Source organism: Taeniopygia guttata, chromosome 13 (genome assembly GCF_048771995.1).
Source record: "Taeniopygia guttata chromosome 13, bTaeGut7.mat, whole genome shotgun sequence".
In the NCBI taxonomy this organism is placed as follows: domain Eukaryota; kingdom Metazoa; phylum Chordata; class Aves; order Passeriformes; family Estrildidae; genus Taeniopygia; species Taeniopygia guttata.
The window spans coordinates 6457085-6484710 of NC_133038.1; the positions used below are offsets into that span (position 1 = coordinate 6457085).

At 43.7% G+C, this 27626-nt stretch overlaps 1 protein-coding gene across 2 annotated transcripts; it reads left to right on the plus strand.

Moving 5' to 3' along the window:
• Window positions 1-244: 244 nt before the first annotated feature.
• ITK (IL2 inducible T cell kinase) lies at window positions 245-26264 on the plus strand. Of its 2 annotated transcripts, XR_012058156.1 has the most exons (18): window positions 245-523; window positions 11193-11297; window positions 12281-12362; window positions 13572-13700; window positions 14383-14423; window positions 14784-14935; window positions 15376-15441; window positions 15617-15671; window positions 17828-17907; window positions 18554-18690; window positions 19380-19454; window positions 20156-20327; window positions 20985-21201; window positions 21935-21999; window positions 22085-22203; window positions 23456-23613; window positions 24130-24800; window positions 25000-26264. XR_012058156.1 is itself a non-coding variant. In XM_002194738.7 (17 exons), the coding sequence occupies exons 1-17, from the start codon at window positions 353-355 to the stop codon at window positions 24199-24201; spliced, it is 1896 nt and encodes a 631-aa protein (XP_002194774.5). In that variant the 5' UTR covers window positions 245-352; the 3' UTR covers window positions 24202-26264. The 2 variants fall into 2 exon arrangements, 1 of the variants encoding a protein (XP_002194774.5); XM_002194738.7 differs by having other exon boundaries at window positions 24130-26264.
• Window positions 26265-27626: the final 1362 nt, after the last annotated feature.

The following is a 27626-nucleotide window of genomic DNA, read 5'->3' on the forward strand; positions in this document are numbered from 1 at the left end:
TGTTGGGTGCGTGCATTCATAACTGTATTTACCAGATGAACCAGAAGGAGACAGATGCTTAATCATGCCACACCCCTTTAATTTATCCTTAATCATTGATTCACATCTCCTGCATTTCCCTCAAGTGTTAGTTTTTTTCCACAACATTTACCTTAGCGTATATTTCAACATGTGCTGTTCACCTTATGGCTTCAGAGAGGATGTGGTTACGGTCTGACAGAAAGGAAGCTTTGCTGTCGATGGGAAGATAAAGCTCAAAAGCACCTACGCTGCCTCTTGAACACTTTTTTAAAATTAACTGCCTTCTTTCTCGTGTCTCTTTCTTTGACAAGGTGCACAGCACAGAGTTCCCATGTCCTGGGAGACAAACATTCTTGGCTCAGCCATGAATAACTGTGTGCTCCTGGAGGAACTGCTGATTAAGAAATCCCAGCAGAAGAGAAGGACTTCACCCTCCAACTTTAAAGTGCGCTTCTTTGTCCTGACCAAATCCAAGCTGGCTTACTACGAACATCGCCATGGGGTATGTCAGTTATTTCCTCTCTCAGAGCAATGGAAGGAATGATGAAATTTGTTTAATAGTGGGAAGGATGATATTTGTTACATCTTGTTAACTTTTCTGGTCCTTGCTACAGCACCATGCACTGAAAATTGGTCAAATGGGTCATGTAGAGCTTCTGGTCAGCAGGCGTTTGCTGTGAATGGAGGAAGAAGACTATGAATTTATAGGAAGGACCTAGATTTATTGTAGGAATTTGGCATGGGCTGTATGTAAGAGCTGTGTGAGCCAGCCCCTGGCATCTCACATGGGGACAGGGGTGACCTGGAGAGGCATATTGTGAAGGGTATAAGTGTACCCATCATTGTATCTGTGAAAAAATAATCCACAGATCTTCACTCTCATTCTTTTCTTTGAAGCATCAGGCTGATGGCTGGTAGGAGATCCATCTACCATTATAAAATAAATTCAGCTGCCATATGTAACGCGTGGTCTTTTGGAGCTGGCTTCAGATGGGCTGTGATGGTGAGATCCAGGCTCAGGCCAGGCTGTGACTCCCCAACTTTGCATTTTGTTGATTTTCTAAATATGAAGAAAATTAGAAATCAATCTGTGCACCCCATTGTGTTCAGTGCTCTAGTGAAGTGAGAATTATTTCCTTCTATTTAGCTGGATGTTTGCGGAGCCTCGTTACGTTTGTAAATAATCTTGTTTGTTTTCCAACAGTCCCTGAACGTGCTGTTAATCCGTTATGTTTAGGCACTGTTCCTGTAGGCAGAGAAGAACTGTGCTGCTTTGCATCCAGCACTGGCAACTTCAGACCATCTGATCTTGCTCAGTTGCAGAAAATTAAGTAGAACCAACAATAAAAGAAAAGCACAATGTGCCCTCATATTTTATCGCAACCTATTTAGGGTTATAAACCAGCTTTAAAGGTTTAAAGGTTAACAGTCATTTTCACCTGCATATTATTTCTCTCAAATATGCCCAATGAAATGTTTTTCTTGCTTTTACTTTAGTCTGTTTTTCTCATTCCATTTTTAACAGGACACAATTTATTGCTGCGTACTGTGACTGTCTATGGTTTGAGACTCTCTTTGTTCTCCAAACTATTTTTCAAATATTATTTTTGTAAGATTTTAAATTCTATTATAACTATTCCACTTAATTAGTTGGGGCTAAATTTTGAAAAGCATCTACATGATTTTGCTGTAGGTGTTTAGAGAAATCTTCACAACTAGTTTTCTTTGGTGCTTTCTGAGTCTTAGTGGGCTTGACATCAATTGAGCATAACTCTGACTAGATACTTTTGCAGTATGTGTCTTGTCAGCATCTTGAGGGACTGAAATAGTTTGGAAAATCTGACTTGGTGACTTTCAGTGGGGCATAGACTTCACACACTCTGTGTTTGTGGAAATTTTCCCTCTGAGTCTTCCAAAAGGTCATGTAGGTAAAATGACAGATTGGTGTATTGTATCCACTTTATCTTATATATTATATATTTTAAAATGCACATTTTATGTATGTGTAGACATGTAAAGGTAATTGCACGTGCAACTTTAGAACTTTATGCACATTTGAGGCGTGGTAGGTATATTTGTAATCACAGGGCTCATGTTCCATGAAATGCTGATTTTTCTTCCCACAGAAACTATCAAAATCAGTTGTTACATGAAAAGAATTTGTCACAAAGTAGAGAGAGAATAATTTGTCCTGTGAAACACTCCCAGAACTGATAATCAGCTTCTTCAGTAATCAAAATAAGAGCATGCTGGTGAGACCCCTGCATGGTCAGGCTATTGCTGCTCTGGAGAGGAACGCCCATGCAAGAACCATCTTGTTTTGTGCTCAGAATGGAGGGAACCCACAGCATTTGAGTTCACAGCCAGTGGAGGGAGGATTCCATTGATGCCTGCCCAGCACATGGGCTGTGCCAATCCCAGGATTGCACCAGGACCAGGCACCATGTGCAGGCGTTGAAATCAATGATCTGGTGCTCATTGTCTGGTGCAGTCCCTGGCACTGCTTTGCTCTGCTCCACTGGGGCTGTCTCAGATAATTTCTGGGGCTGGCAGAGGTCGGAGCAGGCTGTTGCTCTACAGCACAAAATAGCTCACACACTCACTCTAAGGTGCAAAAGAACAAAAGGAGCAAATTTTATTTCTGACCTCACAATATATAGAATTCCAAAAGTGACAGGGACTGGAGGATGAAATTGCCACCTCTCCAACCACACTGGTCAAGCTAACAGTCCATCAGTTCTCTCCTCCCACAAAGAAGAATGCAAAACAATCATTATTTACATGAACAATGTGTGAGAAAATCCAGTAGAAATATCTAAACATCAGAAGGCATAGAAAACTTTTAAAAGAACTGTAAACTTTTAAAAGAACAGGGCGACACAGGTTGCCACCATTGCCAAGGCCCGTTTGCAGGTGGGACATTGCTGACAGCTGGCTGAAGTGATGGGGAGCACCCTCAGGTGTTATATGGACTGACATGGATGGGTCCAGTACATATCTGAGCTTTTAAAGCATGGATTTTTCAAGGGACATCTCTGGGGATGTTTGCCAAGGGTTTTCAATGAGTTTCTTTAAGAACACCTTACCAACCTGTCTGGTGGATTCCTGTACTCAGAGTTTTGTACTGTATAGTTCCCATCTCTCCAGTCCCTGGTCAGTCAGTAACAACAGCCTGTGCACAAAGTCAGGTAAAACAACTGCTGAACTGCTTAAAATTTTGAGATGTCCCACTGATTTCAGCTGGATTACTTAAAGTACACACTTATGCATTAAGCCCTTGTTTATACAGTCTGCCTGTATTTAACAGGGTTTAACACCCAGTCCCTTTCTCTGCATTTTAAATCAAGGGTATAAAATGACATTAAAGAATCTTTTTAATCAGTCCAAAACAAGGAAACAAGCAGGCCAAAAGGCTACGGGGATATTTCTTCAAATGATACCCAAAGCTGTCAAGACAACTGACATCATAAAGGCAGGGTTTTTTTGCAGTAACTGTAATGGCATTTTCATTGTAATTTTCATCTTTCTGCCACAGCTGACAGAGAGCACTGTTCTCCTCAGGGCCAAGCACACAGTGGCCCTTAATGTTAATGAAAGATATTTACATGTCTCATTAGGAGAATGACCCCCCAATAACTGACAACAATAAAAGCTGTGTTTTCTGGAATTCATTATGCAGTGCACAATGCAGGGCTGTCTTAACATAAAGCAAAGCCCTGATAACAGACACATGTATTCAGCCCCCATCTCTGCTAAAAGACATCAGAAGTGCCTTTATTATAACATGTAAATCAATTCCAAAGGCAAAAATTATTTGTTTCAGGGTCTGATTTTGTAGCTACTGTACATGTGAGTAAACAAGCACATGGGAGTAATAATTTTAAGTGTTTCAATGAGTTTGATCCTCACTACAATAATGGATAATTCAGACACTGTGATGCTCTCAGGGTCCTGGTACACTTGCTGCTCTGCAGAAGCAGCAGAGAAATTAATACCTTTGGGGAGGTGTCTGGGACAGAGTTTCAAGTGTCCTTACTTAGACACAGCAAAAGCACTTGAACTGGTGAATTATCTATATCCCCTCCACCCAACAGCTTATGATCCTTGGTAAATCATTCAGGCACATAAATATCTTGAAATGTTATATCTTCATGCACTTGGGGGGTATTATTAATCCAGCTGATAAAGACAGCAATGAAAGGCTCACCCAGAAAAAGCCAAGTTTTCATTTACATCAGCACAATTCTTCCTACACTGGTCAGATGCTCAGGAGGTCACACAGAGTGAGTCAGCCTTGTCCTGGGCTCTTTCATTCAGATCTTTGATACTCACATATAAAGATGGCAAAGATGGCACTTCAGTGGGCCTTGAAATCTGCTTTCAATTCATGCTACATGAGAACAAATGAATAAACTTGGCTGAAAAGACCTTTATCAGCATCCCAGAAATGCTCCAGCTGCTCTGTAGCATTACCTACACGTGGGGTTGCTTGCAGCAGTCCAGCTACCCATGGACAAAAAGCAGTGCTTTGCTCCTCAGCCCAGTCCCTTTCACCTTGATTATTCTACACAGAATCCAGCTTGGTTTTTTTCCCAAGCTCTAATGTAAACAGACTAAAACTTTTCTTCTGAAGATCTCCCTTCTGGTCTTTTTGTTAGTTAGAGTGGCCATTCAAACCATTTCTTATTGCTTTGTGTATTCTGAACACCTTAGCAGTCATGGAGCTGCAGTCCTCACCTAAAGGAAATTTAATTATGGTTTTAAAGACAACCTTCCAAATAAATACATCTGACTAGCTATGTCATTCTTCATAACCTGCCTTGTATTTATTAACTAGTACTGTTTGCTTGCCAGAATTTGCAATACCACTTGTTTTCTGATGCATATCTCCAACTAATTTATTAATAATACACATATCACCCACAAAGATGTCAGGCTTGGCATCTGCCTGTGTCACCCCTTTCAATCAATTTTTATGCAATAAAATCAATACAACCATAAATAAGATGGAGACAAAGTACAAATCTGTGCCTTAATGTCTAGTACATCTCTAAAAACTTAACAGGAATTTTGAATAATCCGAATTATATTATTGGAGTTTTTGGAGGACGAAGTTGATATTTTTGTCACAATGAGCCTCATTTCTATTGAGAAATGACAAAATCATGGCAGTGCTGGTTGGAGAGCACTTCTTACATTCATTTAGTCAGACTTTTTGCCAGGATAAGATCAACACTCCGAGCACAACTGTCACCAACACCAGGACAGGTTGGCTGTAACATTGACTGGCCACTGCTTCAAAGCCAAGGGCAGAGATTCCACATCTTTCATCAATCTATTCCAGTCCAACCTACCCAATATTTTTCTAGATATTTACAAAGTTCCTGTTTGTTGCTGTCCTCACTCACGACTCATGCAGCAGCATCCTGATTTAGGGTGGTGATATTGTCTAGACAGGATTGCCTTGAGCAAAATGCAGGTTCTCTGTGTCTGGTGTCTGTGGCCTTTCTAACTACACAAACATGTGGTAAAGCCTGGTAATAAAAATAGCTCCTTTTTTTTTTTTTTTTTTTGCTGGAATAACTAATTTTATCTCCCAGAATATGATTATAACAATTTTCTACTTGCTCTTTCTGCTCCTGCCCAGTTCTGTGCCTATTAGGTCCTTTTTGGTGTATTTATTAGTCTTTAGTTTTTGAAGAAAATTTTTTAAATTACTTCTGAGCAATGTTTTTGCAGCAAATGTCAGATACTTCCATTTTGTTTAAATTACAAAGCTCAAATCTTCCTTCTATCAGAGAACATTGAGAACGTAGCAAAATCGTCAACCCGTGTTTTCTTTTATATCTTTAAAAAGGAAGGAATACCTCCTAATTTGAATATGTAACAATAAATATGAGGTTTCCTAATAGTGACATTTTATTAGACTTCTCTATTGTGGCCATTTTTTGTTCCCAGTGCCTTTGACTTTGCTTTATATTGTAATCAACGTTGTAACTTATTTTATTGCAATGCTTGCCTGTTGCTCTATACTCTTTCATCCTTTCTGGCTGAATTTTAATTTTGGCCTTAAAGCTTAGATTCTTTTCTTCATGAAAAAGTGATGTCATATAGTTGATTTAATTTAGCTTCTTTTCTTCCAGTGAATCCTTCATTCACTGCAATCCACTGCTCCCAGTCTTTGCTGAAGTCAAGAACAGCTTTGAAGAAACTAATATAGTATTCAGGACTTGTTCCATGTGCTTTTATGTAATATAAAAGGCTTATTTCCATCATATTAGAAAGCTCATTTGAAAGCCAAAAATCTTCCTTCTTTTTTTTTTTTCCCTTCTGTTTCTTGATTTTCTTGTCCAACCACTTGTGCTGTTGTAGAGATGAGCACCCTGATAACCATCTCAGACAAGACGTGAGCCAAAGTGAATTTTGGAATTGGATTTGGTGGAAATTCAGGGCTGGATCGGGTCTATAGGATTGTGTAAATATATAGTAAATAGTTGAATGGAGTCATCTCAAGCACCATTTGAAGATGGTTTTGTTAGTTAATACAATTCTGTGCGCTCTCCATCCAGGATTTGCCCACCCCTAAAGCACCTTCCTGGTTTTTAGATGTGAAAACAGCAGTAAAAAAAAAGTATTATACTTTTAGTTCGAGCTGAAGGACAAAATAGTTATGATGGACAGGTAAGACAAGAAGACACGTTAAGGGATTTAAATATCAAATATAGCAAAATACATTGGAGATAATCAAATATAACACAACAGCCAAGGTTCTACAGAAAATTCCAGTGTTTTCAATTATCACACCTCTCCAATTTTCCTTCAGAACATCTAGCGTGACAGAAAATTCGAAATCCCTTACAAGTTTCTTTTAAAAATCAATTATCTTCAATTTAGTTTTCAGATTCAAATTAAAAATTAGTTACATTGAGTTACATTGTTTTATTTCCTATAAGCCCTGAAACTCTCAGTGTTTCTAATGTGAGAAAACTCACAAAATACCGAATGAAGATAGTGTCCAGGCAAAGTTGCTATGAATCCAGTTTTCAACAGTTCTTAATATCTTAATTATTAATGAGAAAAACAGCATATTCCACAGATAAGGAGTATGATAAGAGATAGAAAGTAATTGTATCAACACAGTGTTCAAGGAGGTTCAAGTTCAAGCTCAGGTCTTTAGGTTGGGGAAAAATACTTTAGCAGGAGGGCTACCATTAAAAATAATTCCATCTTGTTCCAGTGATAGTGCATAAGCTTCTGGTTGCTATTTCTACATCAAGAAATTCCTTTCCAAATTCTTTCAGAAGCTCAGCAAGGCCTGAAGAAAGCTCTCTGAAAGGCAGGTTCATGTCACTCATTTAAAAGGCTGAAGCTCTCTGCCATGGGGAGTTCCACCTTGCACAGCCCTCAAAATAAGCTGCTGCCTCTGTTCAGGCTGAACACTGAGCCCAGCTAGAGCAGAAGCAGGGAAGAGGTGGCTCAGGGTCAAAGCAAAGATCCTTCATCTATTAAATCACCAATTAAGTATTTCTCTTTTTAGTCAAGACAATAAGTGAAAACAGGGAATGAAGTTTTGCTCAGATTCATAAAAAAACCCCCAAAAAACCCAAACCCTGATGGTACAGAGAAGGTCATTAAATGCTTTCATTGATGGAAATGTTTTGTGGTGGAGCCTGCTGAGGACTGGAATTTCCTACCTTGCTCCTCCCCAGCTGTAAATCAGCTTTCCCCTACCCTCCTGCCAAGGAGGCACTGCCAGCCTTGCACAGGAAGGGCTGCACAGGAGATGGGGAGGCAGGAGGTGAACACAAACACCACTGGGCAAGGAAAGCCAAGCTGCAGCGGGGACAGCCCTCAGCAGGGACTGCTGCTGAGGAGACTGGGGCCACATGAATCTTTGATGGCTTGGTTTTCCCCTCACCAGAACAAAAGAAAGAAGACACAAGTCGTTGTGTCAAGACACAAGAAGACACAAATGAATCCCTTCCCTCTGCTCCCAGCCCTGGTGGCTGCACCTTTTGCCAGGGTCCTTTGATAAACACAGTACCCACCGAGGGACCTTCAGCCCAAACACTTGCTGCAGAGCCTTTCAGCCCCCTATCTTACAAGATCTCAGAGCTCTGTGAAGCCTGAGGGGGTAGGGCCATGCTCAGGATGTGTGATCACAAGCAGACCTGTGTCACCTACAGCAGCCACTGACAGCTCCCTGCCCCCTCACCATGAGCTCCATATCCCTACCCCTGAGCTGGAGAGAAGGGATTCATTTTTTTGGGTAAGCAGCAATGCTGGTGGCTGGTTTTAGCACATCAGAGATACCAGGCAGCTCATTCCTCAGGCAGGCACAAAGAGATGCGTCCCTTGTGTTGTAGAGTAGGGCTGCATCCATTATCCCATGGTCAATCATCTAAAGCAGTCAGGGACCACCAGAGTCATCTGATTCATGCAGCAGAGACAAACCAATGAAATCAATGAAAGAGCTGCTGGACCTGTGTGGCAAGAAGAGGGGGAGTACCAAAGATGAAGATATCAATGCACTGGGCTTGTGATGCACCTGGCTCCTTTCAGAGCTGTTCCCAGAGCTGATATATTGTAAAAAAAAAAAGAAATCAGGATGGGCTGATCTGCAGCATGTGTGCTTCTCCTCATGGCACTGGTTCTTTCCACACATGGCTCACAGTGAGACCACTGATGCTTTTACTGACTAGCTAAAACATCTACCCAATTATACTCTGGGCAGACTGGAAACAACGAACGGAGATCTGTCAGCATGTTTTGTCTCACCCTTTTAAGAACAAATTTGTGAGGTTTTTCAGAGGCCATTTTTAAGAGGCTTTTTCTCTCCCCTTCTTTCCAAATGGCCCTGTTGCTTTTGCTGGATTAAAGTGTGGTCAAACATCACAAAAGCAGGGATATGTTTAGTTCCAGCCCAGTTTCTGGGTAATGCCTGGTTTGTGAGTGGTAATTCCAGTTGTTTGTCCTGCTAGAGGACTGTAATTACTTTCTATCAGCAGGGTCCCATCAGCTGAGGATCTGTTGTGCTGCAACATGAGATTATGAGGAGCTTCCATCACTGAATTGTGTCATTAAAAGGAACACAGTGGGTCATGAGAGCTGCAGGGCAACTGCACCAAGCTCCTTGAGAAGGCTGGACCCTGTCTTTCAGCAGAGTCCAGAAAAGCATCAACAAAAACCAGTGTGCAGGGAAAGAGCAAAGCCTGGGCCTGGCAAAGCATCGCTTGCTAAAGCCTCAGGGGAGAAATGCATGTGGGTAAACCCCAGGACTTCAAAGGAATGAGACAAAGGAGGGTTCAGCACTAGCAAAATTGAAGGTTTTTATAGGATATAAATGGCTTTGTGTCTCATCAAAAGGGTAGAAGTCCCAGGGGTAGAACAAATGATAGAGGAGGTTTTGAAGGAGACAGAGGAAGCCAAGTCTAAAAGAAGTGACTAGATAAGAATGAAAGGAAATAGATGGTGAAAATGGGGTGCAGTAAGGCCTTCTAAGGCTCGTCATCACTCTTGAGAGTTAATTGGCATTTACATTTAGGGGTGCTTTAAAGCCTTGGGTTTATTGATGTAGGAGAATCCTACACCCCAGAGAGCTACACAGGCAGATGTCTACAGGAGACAGTCCTGGCAGTAAATCCAGAGACACTGGTTAAACTGCAAGCAAATACAAATACAAACCACAAATCCACCAGCCAAGGCCAGCAAGAGCAATGTGAGACCACACTGTAATAATTTTCCCCTTCTGCCTCAAGTCCAGTAATACAGAGGCAGAACACCCGGCCAGTCGTGCAAGAATGAGGCGTGGGGACCCTCAGGGCCTCACTGTTTTGAGGCTGTTTGACAGTGCTCTGTGTCAAACCTCCCCCCAGCTCCAGAGGCATGGGCTGCTGCCCTGGTTCAGGCTGAATTGAGCTCTGAAAGTGGCAGAGGAGCAGCAGTGGGGCTGCCACAGCAGTGGGGATGGCTGCTGCCATGGGACAGAGCTGCAGGGCGGTGGTGACAGAGGGGAAAAGGGACAAGAGGGAGCTGGAGAGTGTAAAACACAAAGAGTTGGGGCCCAAGGGAGGGTCAGAAGGTTGCCAAAGTCTTGCTGAGTCTCTGAGTGATAACCTGTGGCAGCTACAAGGCAGCAGCTGAAGTTCAGGCTCTGTCCTGCTGGCAGGGTTTGGAAAAACAAGAGCTTTGCAGTGTTTTGGTGCTCTTAAACCTCACTGATTTCCGTCACGCCGTCCCAAAGCTGAGTGGGGGGACAGCTTAGTGCTTAATCCCTACTGAAAATGAATCAAAACAGGAAACCAGCTTGCTCTGAAGAGCAACCTCGTGTAGTGGATCCTGCAGAAGCACCAGAGGCTGAGCCTCAGCTCCACTTCCACCAGCTGCCCTCACCCCTCTCTTGCAAAAGCTGAGTGCCACTGGCCATGGAGCCATGGGGTGAGGATTCCACAGGGAATAAGGTACACCAAGGCAACTGAAATACATGAATGTCTGCTCTATTCACTCTTCCCACACTGCCCATACTGTTATTTGGGTAGCTGGTATACCCAAACACCTAGTGAATGGAAGCAAAACAGAGGATGCCAGAGAAACAGATTGGTGGGCAAGTTTTTAAGAATAATATTTATTTCAAAATTCCCTGTTTCTTTCTTAGCTGAAAAGACAGATGAAACAAAAATAGTGAAATGTAATTTTTTGGAAGATAGATACAGTAAAAATGTACATTTTGGATGAAATTAATAGTTTTGAAATTCTCAGTACCCAAACTTTTAAAAAGAAAATATTTATTAGTTGATATATTTCAGTATGAAACAGGGGTGTTAGTAAACTGAAAATTGCATGAAAAGAGCTCTTTTTTGGTTAAAAAGGGATTTCATTTTACTGGAATAAAAGAAGTAAAAGCTGAATTTCAAATAGAGGTTTTGACTGGTTCTCTAAAATCCATGTGCTGAGTTGAAATATATGTACGTGCATATATGTATGTGTATGGGCATACATATAGAGATGCCAAATATAAGAATTATTCTTTACATTTTTTAATGTCTTACATAATCAGTTAATTTGCTTCTGCTCCATTAAAACTAAATCTCCCACAGACAAACAGTCTGATCTAATTATTCACTTAATCCACAATCATTAGCATCAACCAAGTGCTTTCCTCTGTCTTTTAGAAAAAAAGGACTTTGAAGGGTTCTGTGGAACTTTCCAGGATTAAATGTGTGGAAATTGTGAGAAGTGACATCATCATTCCCTGTCAGTACAAATACCCTTTCCAGGTGAGTCTGTCTGTTGACCATACAGAGAGAGACATCACTTCATTTTGTATTTCAATAGCATTTCCTTCACAGTGCAGTCATTAATGAACCCAGCACTGGGTTCTTGATCAGATCCTCTACTCCAATTGAAATAATCAAAAGTCAGTGAGGTTGTCTTGGTTTGAAAAGATAGGTGTCTGCTAAGGAAGGTAGGAGCCTCCCCTGAAATGGAAAATAAAATTCTTCCTCGTAATTGTTATGATTTTGAAATTAAGGGGCTCTTGGGCAAAGGAATAACAGTTCTTTATTAGGGAAGAAAAAAAAAATAAAGCAAACCACAATGCAGTAATACAAAACAACACTGTCAGAGTCAGAATACGACCTGCCATCCTGTGGGTCAGGGTGTTGGTAGCAGTGCCATTAAATGGTGGCTACAGCCCTCCTGGAGTGACAGGTGAGCAGTGATCCTGCAGAGGGGTGTAGTCCTCCTCTGAAGATCCAGTGGTGGTGTAGATTGGCCTGGTCTTCCTTGGAATCCAGTGGGAAAGGGCTGCTCCTCTGGGAATCTGGAAGAAGGAGGCTGTGGTGTTCCAAATCTCAGATTATATCTAGGTAGGAATGCTTGGCTCCTCCCCCTGGACAGAGCTTCTCCCAGTGGGATGATGGGATTTTATCAGCCATGCAGTGACACTCAGTGGCCCATGAACAGAAGAGATCTCCCCTGAGGGAGGGTGGGTTGTGGAAGAGATAAAGAAAACTGCCCAATGAGCAGAAGATAACTGCCCCATCAGATAGGAAGAGAATGCACACACCCATTTCCAACCTAAGACAGAGGTTAAGAGCTGCTTCTGAGCAGTCCCTGCTACCCCGCTTCCCCACATCATCATTTGGCATGCAGCTTGCTAGTAAGAGGGCTGCTGCCTTTTCCTTTGGTGACTGCCTTGTGACCAGTGCATCTGGCATGGCTTCTCATGGCTGGCTCCTTTCTCTATCCCCCTTTCTAGATTGTCCATGACAGCTACATCCTCTACGTGTTTGCCCCCAACCGCGAGAGCCGGCAGAGATGGGTCCTCACACTGAAGGAAGGTAAAAACCCCTTTGCCCACCCAGCTGTGGAAGGTGCTTATGTCTGACCAGCTTTGTCACAAATAATGCTGAGAAAATGAGCAGGAGGAGACAATGTCTCCAATCTCAGCAGTCAAAGTGTTTATAACCCAGGTAATGGGTTATAAAATCGAAATGCTTGTAAATCTGGTGGGTGTGTTTTCATCAGACATGGGAATTTTGGATATGGGATGGTTTATTTGGGGACCTTAATGTCTGCAGGGAGGTGTTAGAGGATGGACTATCTATGTTTGGTGATGCCAAGCAATGGGACAAGAGGCAATGGGCAGAAATGATGCCCAGGAAGTTCCACCTGAGCATGAGGAAGAACTTCCCTGTGCAGTGACTGGACTTTTGTTGCCCAGAGAGGGTGTGAGGTCTCCCTGCCTGGGGATATTCCAGAGCCATCTGTGCCACATGCTCTGGGATGACTCTGCTTGAGCAGGGGGGCTGGACCAGATGACCCACTGTGGTCCTTTCCAGCCTGACCCATTCTGGGATTCTGTGATTTGTGTCTTTCTAGAATAAACTCTTAATAAATGATTGTAATTTGAGGTTTCTTCTTCAGGAAGAGACGGGGATTTTCCTATGGCTAATTTTTTAAAATAACCTTTTCTACACAGAAAATTGTTCAGCTCTTATTAATAGATTTTTTTTTTCTTTTTGTTAGATGACAACCTTGTTAGAGAATCATGATTATTAAGGAACATTTTTGTGGGTAGCTTTCATTTCCTGTTCACCTCCTGAATTGTGCTGTGGTTCACTCACATGGTACTGCAGTAACCAACACTGGGGGCAGAGACAAGCAGAGTGCTTGACGTGAGGAAGGTGTCAATTAGTTACATAAGAACTGCACCAGGCTTCTGTCACAGCTTTTTCTGTTTTACAGCACTGCTGCTGTATTGTTCCCTCTGAAAACATTGTGCCTGATGGAGATATTGTCAAGTTCATGCACTGACTCTTGCAATCAGTTATTCCCCTACTCCATCTTCTACTTTATCACCTTTTTTCATTGAACATTTGGAGACTATCCCTTCCTTTGGACAATTTGAACAGTCTCTTGAAAACAAGCCTGCAGAAGCTTCTTAAAGAGCAGCTTAATTCTGTTTAGTCCTAGATGACTTCTAGAGCGAATGTGGATGCAAATAAATTCATTTTCCCTCTTCTTTTTCTTCCCCTAATGTTCTTCAGAAATCAGATACAACAACAGTTTGGCTTCAAAGTGTCATCCAGACTTTTGGCTGGATGGCAAGTGGAGATGCTGTGCTCAGACAGAGAAGATGGCAGCTGGCTGTGTGATATATGACCCCACCAAAAATGGTAAGGGACATGTTAAGATCACCCTGACATGGGAAATATTTATTCCTAGCAATAGCAGAGGATTTAATCTCCTTTGATGTACAGAACATCAAAAATATTATGTTAGATTTCCATAAAGAGACATGTTCCTGGCTTCTTGGAATGTTCTGGCTTATCTTTTACTGTATATAGAATTCTATTTTTTTTGAATTCACATTTTCCTCTGTGTGATGCTTGGAGCTGGTTTTGAAGTGAGATGGAGAACTAAGAACTTGATCAACTGTGCTCAGTCAGCAAGCCATAACAACTTTCTTAAGATAAACTCATTCAACAGTGAGTGTCCTATTTTAACCAAGCCAAACCATATTTCCTCTGTGGTTTCAATGGCCAAACATAATCTTTACTTTGTCTCCTGAAAATGAACACAAGTGAACGCTTGTCACTTCAAGTGAAGAATGTCACTTGCCATTCTTCACCAAAGAAACATTTACCTTGTATTTTTTACCTTGATACCTTAACTAATCTGTACCCCAGTTTCCAAGCCCTGCTGAGATTCACTGTGTGGTTGGCAGGTCTTGCTCTCAGAGTCGAAAGCTCACTGTTCAGTGGGTTTGTACCACCTGTATCAATTCATTGCATTGGTGGTTTCTCCCTTGGTTTTGTCCTCACCTACTTCAAATCACCTTTCTTGATTTCTTTTCAGCCTCAAAGAAGCCTCTTCCTCCCACTCCTGAAGATAACTGGGTGAGTGCAGTGCTGCTGTCCTTAGTGTCCTGCCCTGAGTGATTAACTACCAGTGGGGAATATGTCCTTATTAATGTTCACCACAGTGCAGTGACCTAGAATTTTACCTCTGATAACATTCCCTGGGCATTTTCTGTGCAACTGAAATTTTTATATGAAATTCATTGTTTTAAAGTACCAAAGATTCTCTTGCTGCCACCACACTCCACTAAATGGTCTGGGGTGCTTTGAGGCTTTTAATCCCAGGGGACACCAGTGCTGCCAGGAAAATACCACTTTAGAGAGTATGCCACTGCTTTTTATGAATTTGAATATTAATATAAATGTGAATGTGATGAGCCTTTTGCCTAATTTGTGCAGAAATTGTTGCTGGACCCAAGGGAAGCAGTGGTCATAGCCATATATGACTATGAAGCCCAGAACCCACAGGAGCTGACATTACAATATAATGAGGAATATTATGTGATTGACAGCTCTGAGGAACATTGGTGGCTGATTCAAGATAAGAATGGGTAAGTCCCTTTTCAACAGCCAATGTGCAAATACTATCTAATTCGACTTTGCTCTTCCATTAACATACATGTTTATTCCCTCTTGTTCAGCTTTTGCAAAGCATCCTCTTATTTACAGGGAAAAAGTGATGGAAGGTTATTTATGTTAACCGTCTTCCATTTGCTGTTGCTTCAGGCAGCTGAAGAAAAGGATCTGAAAGTTAATTTTACAGCAATAAACAATTCAGATTGATATTTTCAGTGATACACGGGGGAAAATTGTGAAACTCTCAAGTTTAGAAGTGCAATCAGTTGTTTTCTTCTCCAGTAACCTCACTCAATACATCCCCACCAACACTTTCATCATGCAATGAGCAGGAAAAGCTTTCAAGGCTGACTCCTACAGATGCAGAGAAAATCCTGTCTGTCAGCACACTCACACTTGTCTTGCCTCTCAACAGGCATGAAGGCTACGTGCCAAGCAGCTACCTGGCAGAAAAATCACCTGAGAATCTGCAAGTTTATGAGTAAGTTGTGCCTGTGTGTTTCTTGCACCTCTGAGTGCCCTGGATTTGAAGCTGCAAGCCTCAGATGCCCCCACCCCAGCTCACATTCCACCCTGGGGATGGTCCATTCAGAAGCTTTTCAGGGGAAACTTTCCTGGCCTAGAAATGCTGACTCGGAGTCTTTTGATGTTTTCAGGTGGTACAATAAGAACATCAGCAGAAGCAAAGCAGAAACACTGCTCAGGGAAGAGGTAAACCAGTCTCATGTACGGGGTGGATGGGAAATAATAATTAATTAACAACAAATGAAGCCTGCAAGGGCTGCTGTGTGTAAGAGAGATGAACCCCGGGTTCCTGCTCTGTGTCCTTAGTGTGTGATGTGAGATCAAGGACCACCAGCACACCCACCTTATCTCCAGGCTGGCTGAGCATGGATGGAGCTGTGCCATCCAAACACACCCAGTAACTGGAACTGGAGGAGCACTATTTCAGAGCACTGTGCCAGCTGAAAACTGTGATTTTAGCTCATCTTTTCTAGCTCTGCAGGAGGCCTGCGGATGCCAGTAGTTCTCTGAAAATCTAACCAATCTTGTGCTGAAGTGTTTTGGGTGAAAGCCAAAAGTATGCCTGTGGGTTTGGTGTTTTAAATTGTGTGTGTGCATGTAAGCACACATCTTTAATTTTTCAGTTGAGCCAGATTTTTCCAGTGAAGACTGTACTGAAAATACAAAGAATAAGCTTATTGTTCAAATTTTCCACACAAACACAACCTTAATTTTTAAATCAGCACTTACATTAACAGGTGGCCCTGTTAATAAACACAAATAAAGTGTTTCTTCCTGGAACAGTAGTATTTTATGGAAATAGCAGCATTTTCGTGCTGTTTTAAAAACTCTTGTACAAAGTACTAGAGGAAAACTCCACACATGGTTTAGTAGTCTTATTTTTTCTTTCAGCCCTACCAGTACAACTTTTCTGTGGTAACTACCCCCATGTGAGACTTCTGGTTCGAGGCCTTGCAAACCTCACAGCTCCCCCCAAAAATGTGGCCGAGTTTGTGAGTGATCGTTGGCTGGGCTTGATGTCAGCTGAGAACGGAAGGGCAAGAATAAAGCTCAGAGTAACTTGAACAGGATGCTGCCACCAAAACCTGCCCACCCCTAGTCCTGAAGCCCTCACTGTGCATGATTAAGTGCTTCTACAGGAGCAGAGAGCTTTTCTAGAGCTTTCCTGTGACAGCTACTGTGTGGTGCAGATGCAGCAGATGTTGTGCAGACACTGAAGGGCCGACTCTGGAAGTTCACAGCTCAGCAGGCTGATCCCACCTGGGCAGAGCTGCACAGCCAGCAGCTCATACCCGGGGATGCGGGAGCAGCTCATCCTCTGTGCTCAGCTGGAGCTGATCAAAGATCCAGGGAAGGAGGCCCAGGCACGGTGCACTTGGTGGATTAGCTCTGCATCGAGGGTTGTGGGTGGGTAGAAGACAGGAAATGGAGGAAACCTACCATGTAAAGCAAAGGAGGAGGGAGTGAAAAAAATCAGGCACTTGGGATGCCAGATGAAAATCATCTTTATTTGCAAACAGAAGAAAAATGTGGGGTTTATTACCATATAGGTCAGTACAGCACATTCCAACCAAACTGTGATGTTAAATCTCCTTTGCCATCTGATCCGTCTGGGCTAGTGGGATCGTGGCCTATGAGGCATTTTAGCATTCAGATGACTGGAAAACAATTACAGTGAAAAGTTAAAAAGAAAAAATTGTTCTGTGAGTGCCAGACTGCAGGAGGATTGTTTTCTTACCCATTTATGTTAGATACTGGATGACTGGTGTACCTAGGAAAGGGCAGGATCATGTCCAAGGTTTTCCAATTTGTGGTACATTGGTAAATTATCATTCCCACACTCCCATATCACAGTTTATCTCTGGTGCTGGATAAACTGTGATTTGTTCTGTGGCTGCTCACTCCATGGGGAGCACTCAGAGGGGTTTGCCTTTCCACTCAGCCACACATTTTATTGAACATGTGTTCTGTCAGATAGGGCTGAGGGCAGTCAATAGATTCAGAATTTCCAGGGGAGAGATTTGGCGGGACAGAGAGGCACACCCACATGTACTCAGCACAAGTGCCTGAGTCGCATTTCCTCTGAGAGGAAGCTGAGGTAAAAGCACCTAACACCCAAGAGAGACCTGCAGGCCCTGGGCAGCCACCAGAGCTGTGCATGGAACACACCAAGCTCTGTCAGTGGGGTAATGACTCTTTTTTTTTTTCCTGTATGTTTAGCACATCTTCATGACAGGGCTGAAATAAGCACAGCTTTGCTCCCAGCCTACTTCTTTTTTTTTTTTTTTTTTTTTTTTCCATTATGCCTCTAACCAGTTTTCTTTCCTTTGCTCCTGTTCCAGGGTAGAGAAGGGGCCTTCATGGTGAGAGATTCAAGGCAGCCTGGCATGTACACAGTCTCTGTTTTCACCAAAGCATTAAGGTACAGCTGAGCTCAGCAGCTTTACACATCAATTACATCAATGAAATGGCTTCTATGAGTGTGTAATCTCTGTATAGTTGTTTTGGCATTATAACCAAAGGGCAGAAGGCTCATGAAAATGATAGAGGGAAAACACTTCCAAAAAAGGCAGAAGAGTCAGCTGCCAGTCCCAAAGTGCATTAACGGCTCCACTTCTCCCTGAATCTAAATATGTGCCCATAAATAGTCCTTTGGACATCACTGGGGTTGTCATTCTGATGGCATTGTCCCCTGAACTGAAGTGTCAGTGGGATCAACATGGGCTGTGTGCTGGACTCACCAGAGATGGGTAGTGCAAGACAAGTAAAGGGGTTTCAGTGATGGAGCTTAAAGTTGTATTTCACAAAGAGGCAAAGAAACTTAGTACACAACCTTCTCTCATCAGGAAACCTCAGCCTTTCTCTCAAGCTGAAACCTTCTGCAAGTGAGAGGGAGAACATACAAGTACACAGAGTTCATTAGCAACTGCAGCTCACTCCTTGCTCCTCCCCCATTCTTTCTGGGGGGAAAGTTCTCCCCTTTGCTCACTTGTTTCTTTTTATACCCCAGATCCCTGTCTTTTTTCCTGCAAGCTATTTTCTCTCAAAGAAAACCTCCTCTTTTTCAGCACGGACAACAATCCTGTTATAAAGCATTATCACATCAATGAGACAACTGACTTTCCCAAGCGATACTACCTGGCAGAAAAGCACGTGTTTGACTCCATCCCTGACCTCATCAACTACCACCAGCACAATGCAGCAGGTGAGAGAAGCTGAACAGAGATGTTGCTGGTTTGCCAGGTGACTGTTCTGAATGAAGGAGGGCTCCCAAGCTCTCTGTCCTTACAATCAAGTGTGAAATGGCATCGCCTTTTCTCCCACTTATTCTGAAATGGCCATTTCAGGCCAGCTTCCAGCATTACATCCTCACTCTGGTTGTCCTTATAAGGCTGACCATGGCCAACACAGATGTCATAATGACATATTATCGAGAGCCCTGGGGGTGTATCACCGCTGCCAGGCCAAGCTATGTGCAGGAATTACACTGCAGGGCCTTCTTGAGGTGATCTATCCCTGGGCCCTGATTTGAAACTACATCAAGGACATGGCCAGTATCCATAACCAGACATGGTGACTCCCATCCCTACAGTCCAGGAGTACCAAGGGAAACACTGGGCTTCAAAAATACCAAGTATCATTTGGAAATTCATCAGAGTTTACAGAGACTCAAAGCTCTGGATGTGAAAATGGAAAATAAGCTGAAAGTGCTCAGAATTGGCTTCATTCTGTCAGGCAGGAAACCGGAGCCTGCACAGAGGTTCAGCTGCCCTCAAGTGGAGCTGAGAACTCAGTGCAATAAATCTGCTTCCAGAATCCAAGCTGCCCTCTGGGGTGGTGGCAGCCAGGCTGCCATGGCTGTGCAGTAACAGGAACCTGTCCCCGTGTCCCCAGGTCTCGTGACACGGCTGCGGTACGCGGTCTCCTCCTGGAGGAAACAGGCCCCCATCACCGCAGGGCTCAGCTACGGTAAGGTTCTCTCGTGGCTGCATGGGAATCACACTCCTGGCTGGTTGGCTGGGTGATCCTGCACATCCCCACGGGTATTGAGGAATATTTGTGTGGTTACAGCCACAACAAATGGCTTTCTTCAGGTCTCTGCACTGAGCTGTTCACCAGCTTGTCATCTTTGTCATGGCCATTGATAAAGAACTCAACTGATCGTGCAGTGCCTTGAGGGAGGTGATGAGAACCTCAGAGTCTCAGTGAAGTCAACATTAAATACCAAAATGAAAGCAGAACAAAGGGGACGGAAATGGGAGCATAGAATAATTTGATGAAAGCTGAGTCTCTCCTGGAAGATGCCTTCATTTGAATATTGTTGTCAATAGAATTTTGCTGGTATCATCTTTATTGTAATTCTTAGAGACTTCAAAGCAACTCAAGCCCCATGTTGTGCTGGGTACTGCACATAAGCATGGTAAAAACAATCCTCCCTGAAGAACTGGATAGGCAAGACAAAGGAGGGAGAAAGGGGATGTTGTTGTTCCTACCCTTGAACATGACCTGCAGCATGGACTAGTCAAATGAGCTATCAGAGGTCTGACAGACAATTTGAGGGAGAGCCAAAAAGTCTCACTTGGAGTCCTGCCTCAGTGTTTAACCCACAAAAGCTTTTTGTTTGGCATTCTACTGCTCAGTCCTTATCCTTTCCCCCTTGCAACCAACAGGAAAATTGGTGATTAGTGCCTCTGAGCTCACCCGTGTGCAGGAGATTGGCAGTGGTCAGTTTGGGGTGGTCTACCTTGGCTACTTGCTGGACAAGACCAAAGTAGCCATAAAGACCATCCGTGAAGGAGCCATGTCTGAGGAGGATTTCATCGAGGAAGCCAAAGTCTTGATGTAAGTGGTAGATTCACCATGACAATCACATCCTGTGGGATTCATAACACTGAATGAAAGTCAGGAATCTGAGCAGGGAATTCAAACTTGGATTATCTGCTATGTATCCTAAAAGTAAATAGACTGGTGAGCTCTGGTGGCTACGAAGGAAGGCAATTCAAAGTGTAGGTGAATTACTGTGCTTCCAAGTCTATCAATATCTGGAATGGTCTTCCAGATCTCTGCTATTCAGGAAGGTAAGGATAATTGATAGTGCATTTTGGAAAGCAAAGTGGTTTTTCTCAGAAAAGGTCTCCTAAAACCTAAGGGCAATTTCATTGAAAAGCCTTACCTGTAAAATGTTTTGCTTTGCACAACTGAATACATTTGTCTTTTTTAATTTTTTTTTTAATTTCCCTTCTCACAAGACAGACACAAATTGATTTTATTTTTGTTTGATTGGATGGTTTTCCACACAGAAAAAAATCTTGTGGTGCCCACTACCATTAAAATGGGACGATATTTAGTCTTTGGTCTGCACATCTGCAAAGCTGACCCTTGCAATGAGCTGGGAGCAGCCCTGTGACATAAATTGCTGTATATAACACACTTGCTGTGAGGATAGCAGACACTGAGCCTATTTCAGCCTCTTTCCCACCTTCCCTCCCTGCCCCACAGGAAGCTGTCTCACCCCAAGCTAGTCCAGCTTTATGGTGTGTGCTTTGAGGAGGCTCCCATTTGCCTGGTGTTCGAGTTCATGGAGAACGGCTGCTTGTCCGACTACCTCAGGAGCCAGCGGGGCAGCTTCTCCAAGGAAACCCTGCTGGGGATGTGCCTGGATGTGTGTGAAGGAATGGCTTATCTGGAACAAAACTCTGTCATCCACAGAGACCTGGTATGTTGGGCCCATATGGATTTTTTCTTTGCTCCAGAGGGGCTTTTCCCTCTGCTTTCTTCCTTAATTTCAGCTTCCACACTCCTCCTGCCTGTTTATAGGAGATCCTGTATCTGCCCTCACTGCAAAAGCAGCACAAATACTTTAGGGAAAAAAAAACAAACAAAAAAAAACCAAACAAGTCCAGGAGCACTGACCAATCTATTCCCCTTAACTGGTTTTGGGAGAGAAGAAACAAGCCATAACATTTGTCTTTTTTTCCTGAGTGGACTCTTTTGCTCCCCAAGAGCCACAGTACTGACCACTCTTCACAGCTAAAACCAGTGAAGATGACAAAAAGACCTTTTCTAGCATAAGTCATGTATAAACATGCATTGATGATAAAATAGTTTTAATTAAGGTGTTTTCAGTCAAGCTCCATCAGTCACTGCTGCAGTTCCATTAGGCATGCAATGACTGAGTAGCTGTGGCTATTTTAGGGTCTTGTTCCACCCTTTCTGGGCAACAGGAGCCTTTCAGAGTGATGGCTGAACAGCTTTTCTGGCAGCAGGATCATGCTGCAAAATGTACAGAAAACATGAGAAGCTCGGGGTTTTGTCCTCTTTGTGTGGCACAATGTCGCTTTGATGCTCCTTTTTTAAGCATGATCTGCTCTTCCATGACAAAAGTCCCTGAGTGGCTGTGACAGTGTTTTAGCTCTGACCTGATGCCTTTGCACCTTGTTTCCTTGCAGGCTGCCAGGAACTGCCTGGTGGGGGAATCCCACGTGGTCAAAGTGTCTGACTTTGGGATGTCGAGGTAAAGGCACCGGGGCTGCTCAGGGTCCCTTGGGGCTGGCACGGGATGGGGTAACTCAGCATTCCCCCTTCTTTTCCTCTTCCAGGATTGTCCTGGATGACCAGTACACCAGTTCCACAGGTACCAAGTTTCCCGTCAAGTGGTCTGCCCCAGAGGTTTTCTCCTACAGCAACTATAGCACCAAATCTGACATTTGGTCATTCGGTAAGGAACTCTTGACAAAATGCAGAAAATTCAACAGCTCCAGCTGAGAAAAGCAGGGGGCTCAGTCCTCAAGTAAATTCTCCTCAACACTGCATCCTCTGGACTCCAAGGGTGTTTTAACTAAATAATGGCTTACAAAAACAAACCTAAATCATTCAAGTGAAAGAAAGAAAAGAATATCAAACTACTGAGATACTTCAGAACACTTCAAATATTACCAATTGAATATATTACACATGTGCAACTCTATGTAATACCAAATAATGAACTCTGTTTCTGCTGACTTAGCAGGAGTGTCCAGGGAAAAGGTGGAGAAGGAGGAGAGGGAGAGAGAGAGGGAGAGGGAGAGGGAGAGGGAGAGGGAGAGGGAGAGGGAGAGGGAGAGGGAGAGGGAGAGGGAGAGGGAGAGGGAGAGGGAGAGGGAGAGGGAGAGGGAGAGGGAGAGGGAGAGGGAGAGGGAGAGGGAGAGGGAGAGGGAGAGGGAGAGGGAGAGGAGATTCAGGCACTCCATCTCTCTGCATGTCAGTCCCAGGGCACTGATGCCTCACTCAAAACCCCCTGCCCTTCCAAATTTGCTCTGCTGACTCTATATCCTTTATGCTGATTGGAAAACGTTATTTCACTGCTCACACTTCTCACCTCATTTCCTGCTCCACAAGGCATTGTTTGACAATTTGTGTCCATTCTTTGGTCTCCCTTCTGGACCCTCACAGATAAGGGCACCGCTGTGTGTTTTTCCCCAAAGCCATAACAAAGGCTGTCTCCTGGGCTGTGGATCTGGCACACTCATGGCCTGGCCCCTCTCCAGCCCACACAGTGAATGGGGCAGTGTGCTATGCACAGCTCACAGTCAATGGGGTGCCACTCAGCCCTGGGGCCAGCAGTAAATAATGCAGGATTATAACCTTTGCTAGTCTGTGCCTGTGGATTCTGTGCTTCCCGTGCCCTTTGCTGGCTGAAGTGTGGCTGGATCTGTGCACTCCTGGGGTGGGCCACGAGCAGCACAGCAGGAGCTGGGTGCTCAGACCCTTCACAGACTCAGCAGGGAGATGCTTCAGAGAGCACCAGAGATCCTGGCTGGCATCCTCTAACTGCACAGCCGTGTTAGGGCTTTTCTACTGAGAATCCAAGTGAAAATGCTTTTCCAAGTGATTGCCACCAATGTTGAGCTGCAGAGAAGAGCAGGTAGAAAGTGGCCTTGCTGAGGATTTTGTTTGCCTCCTTGTGATTTTTTCCTGTTTGGTTGCTTTAGGAGTGCTGATGTGGGAGGTTTTCAGTGAAGGCAAAATCCCCTATGAGAACCGCACCAATGCAGAAGTGGTGGAAGAAATCAATGCAGGATTTCGGCTCTACAAACCCAAGCTGGCCTCCAAGGCAATTTATGAGGTGATGAGCCACTGCTGGAGGATGGTGAGTATTGTACTGGAGAGCCCTATTTCCCAAAGAAAATAACTCCCTTCTCCTTGGCTTTAAAGAAGGAGAGAGACTTGTGCACTCCACATGCTAACAGAAGATAAAATCCTGGAGGTGAAGCACTGTAGCTTTCATCTGCACTAGCAAGCAAACTCTGGACTCTCTGCCTTTTATTTGACTTCACTGAGAAGCCTATGTAGTGCACCTAACTCAAGTTAATTCCACGATTTCCTTGCTAAGAAAGCTGTGGATCTGTGGGGCTGAGTTCTAACAGTGGTAAAAATGACAGCCAAGTCATTACAAGGTTCTTAGTGTCCACCGAGCCAAATTCACTGGTAATAGAAAAGAAATATTGCACAGAAGGAACCTGGTTGTTACAATGGCATTTTCTCTATATGGGAAGATTGTATTTTTGTTAATACTCAGTTTCTTTCCAAGGTTTTCCTTGCTAACCTTGCCATTCCTCTTCAGCTGACATTAATGTTCTTCCTCTCTCTTCTCTCCCTTGCTCAGGGGAAAGACGAGCGGCCATCCTTTTCTCTTCTGCTGTTTCAGCTGAGTGAAATCTCTGAGTTTGATGTGTAATCATGGCACGGCATGCTCAGCACAGCCAAGAGAGTCCTGAGAAGAGAGAAGGCTGGATTTTCCCCAAGAAAGCATTAACAGGAATCCTCTCACCATAAACACTTGCCCTGTGCCTGGGGAGAAGGAGAGGGCAGAGGCTGGTACTTCCAGACAGACAAGATAACCCCAGGTCTTCCAGAGCCTAGACAGACAGAGGCTTTGGCTTGGCCAAGAGTGTGGTTTGCATCTTAAAACCAGAAGTGACTATTGAGCATGGAGTCCTGCACCACACAGTCCAGCAAGGGTGTTTCTCCTGAAGAGACAGCCTCAAAATTAAGAGATCTGACATTACTGTTCTATTTCTATGAATTCCTAAATGAACGTCTTCCCTGGAGGGAGGTTAAAAAAAAAAGCTTTCTTTAACTGAGGAGGAATGTTTAGACATTTTCCTGGGTGGGCTGGACCTGAAAGCTCTGAACAGGAATAAGCCTGGGAGACACAGAATCAGGCTGGATTCAGTGACTGCATTTCTGATGCTGGTATTTCAAGGTGGTTTTGTTTTCCCTTTGCATGATTTTTCCTGCAACTGTGGCATAACAGGAACAGGATTTGGATACCTGGTAAGCTGAAGTGGTGTCTGTGTGTGCATGCAAGTTTGTGAGGGAGGAATATAAAAAGAAATGCATGTGCTGAAGAGTCTTGAAATTCTCTGAAATTGCATTGTACAGTGAGTGGGAAAATGGGACTCTGATGCAAATGGAGACGTTCTTGGAGGGACAAAGTCAAAGCTGAATGTTTATATTGATTTTTTTTCTTCAGTCTTTCTACATCAGAAGATTAGAATGTGACCTTCACCCAAATTCTTTGAACAAAGTATGGAGGACTGAGCAGTGCAGAGTGTTATGTGTTCACAGTCCAGGACAAGCCAGAGTATCCCAGGATCTGATTAACTGTGAAAGGTACAGGAATCTACTCCTGAACTGGTGTATTGGGCAGGAAGGAGCCAGAGGGCTCAGGAGGGAGCCAAGAGGAGAAAACACGCAGAGTATGTGCTGAGTGCACCAGTGAGATAATGAGAAGAATTCTCTCATACTTTAAAAAGTAACAGAATCACCACAAGTAAAGACTTCTCCATCTCTTCTGTGAACAAAGGCACCGACCAAAGAAAAAGTCCAGTGTGAATGGCGTGCCTGGGTTCTTCCTCCTCAAGGAGTTCCACATTATGTGGTGACAGCAGAAGGTATAAACAAAATCCATCTCCTGGTATTTCAATTAAAACTGTAGTTTCACTGCAAGACAGAGACACTGTTTTGCCATAACTGACTTCAAACCAAATGCATGGGTGTTGGTGTCCTGCAGAATTGTAAATAAGATCAGGACTTTTTGCTAAGCATTAACTATCACTAGGGAAGTCAAGAGGACTCACAGATGATATGTGCAGACATGCAATATGTATTTTTGATGCTTCTCTGTTTGGGCAGGTGAGAACACAAGGAAACCTTATACAACAGGAGCTTCCAAAAACCCTGACGTGCAAACTTCTAGCAGCAACCTCCTGTCATTACACGAGTCAGGTTCAAATATGTTTGCCAACAAAAATGGAACAAGTAAATCATGTAATCCCATGACCTCACATATCCTGTGTCAAATTATTTCTTCATAGAAGAAGGATTAATTTTTGGTATTTTTCAAGCTCCTTGTTCCAGGGTGGCTTTTAGGAGCCAGAATATCTTTTCAGGTATGTGGAAATGGGCAAAGCATCAGTTCCTGTCTTACACATCTCCCCACACTGTGACAGGGGTGTCTACAGGCTCACAGAGTTCAGCTTCTGCCTCACTGCCCTCACCATCCTTGAAGGAACCAGGGGTCTGCTGAGCATGAGGACATTGCTATTAAGGAGCAGCAATATTGCTCTACAAGGTGACATTGCTGAGGTTATATTTATATTTAGATAAGTGTAATATTTATTAGCTAGAGTGGGTTGCACAAAACATTATTGTGATGGTTTATGTTCAGTTTTATTTTGCAGTCTTTCTATGCACACGATGTGGACTTTAACAAACAATAAAATTGTTGAGTCCCAACTGTGACTTTCACTATATGTCAGCAAAATTGCAAAAATCATGCACCTATAATCAAATCTCCTCCACTAAGATGCAGTCAGGCATCTTCTGGCTTTCTGAAATATCTCTGTTCCCCAGAACTATGGTTGTATTCTGGGGTTACACAATGTGCTGGGTTTATGGGGGTAGGAAGCATGCAGAATCTCTGCAAATATGGTAATTTATTACACAGGCACAAGATTTTTTGGTCTAAATATCCATTATGGTGGCTTTAAATTCTCTGAATTTTCATAAAATTGGGGGTGGTAATATCTGAGTGCTCCCAGAGGGTGTTTCCCTATCATTTACAGGGCACTTCGGGAATCTCAAAGGGCAGTGCCAGAGTGGGATAACTGCATGATATCAATGCACTCTAGCACAGTCTTCCCTCACCACAGCAGTGTCTAAGGCAAGTTTAGCTGGGTGCCTTTCACGTTCCCCACGAAGCAGAGGTGAGAATATCAGTCTCCCACTGCAAAGTGAGTCACCTTTCTCTGAACACCCCTTCCCTGCCTGCCTAGAAAGCATTTCACTCGTGCTGAACGTTTAAGCTGCTGCCTCTTGTCCTGGCTGTGTCCCTCCAGGGTGGGAGGTTGTGCTTGTCCCTCCTTTTCCCCGCTGGTTGTCCCGGGTGTGTGCAGGGCTCTGCACACTTGGCTGGAGCCAGGCCTGGAGCTGTGTCCCAGCGTGTCCCCAAGCTGCTGCTGAGATGGCCAAGCACAGGCACAGCCAGGCTGGAGCCCCTGCTAGCAAAGGCAGTCAAGCAGTAACCTCATCTAGAAAGAGCAGCTGATGCTTCTCAGTGGAGACCAGGGACTGCAGCATGGCAGCATTAGCGTGAAAAGCTCTTTTCTGGGCATGGGTCAGTACCCCTGGCGATGTGGGTGTTGTTCCAATGCACAATTACCTTAAAATCAGGCTTGAAAAAAAATCTAGAATTACCTGAAGTGTTTTTTAATGAACAGGTTTTTATGTGATGTTTGGTGTTGTCCCTCTCTGAACGCTTGTCAGCACAGCAAGATTCAGGTGAATGGCTCTGCTAAAGCTCACTTGGCAGCCACCACAAATTCATGTGTGTTCTTGTGTTCAGCTCACCCCACCATCGTGTTCCCTCTCCTCCACACACTGATGCACACACTGCTGCTGTAGCTGCACGGGGCTGGCCCTTGCTGTCATTGTCCCCAGCCTGCAGGGAGATCTGCAGGACAAATGCAGGGCAGCTCATGCTATCCTTCTACCAGCTAAGACAACATGAAGCAGAAAATTAAAATAGCATCATAACATTCATGGAATTCCCATCACACTGAGCCTGGCTGATAATGGGAACAGATTAAACTGTGCAAA

Bases quoted from the DNA above. Each gene is read 5' to 3' on its own strand.
- ITK (XM_002194738.7), top strand. From the start codon at position 353: ATGTCCTGGGAGACAAACATTCTTGGCTCAGCCATGAATAACTGTGTG. The intron at 524-11,192 runs GTATGTCAGTTA...TCTGTCTTTTAG, and splicing joins ACTACGAACATCGCCATGGG to AAAAAAAGGACTTTGAAGGG. The intron at 14,936-15,375 runs GTAAGTCCCTTT...GCCTCTCAACAG, and splicing joins CTGATTCAAGATAAGAATGG to GCATGAAGGCTACGTGCCAA.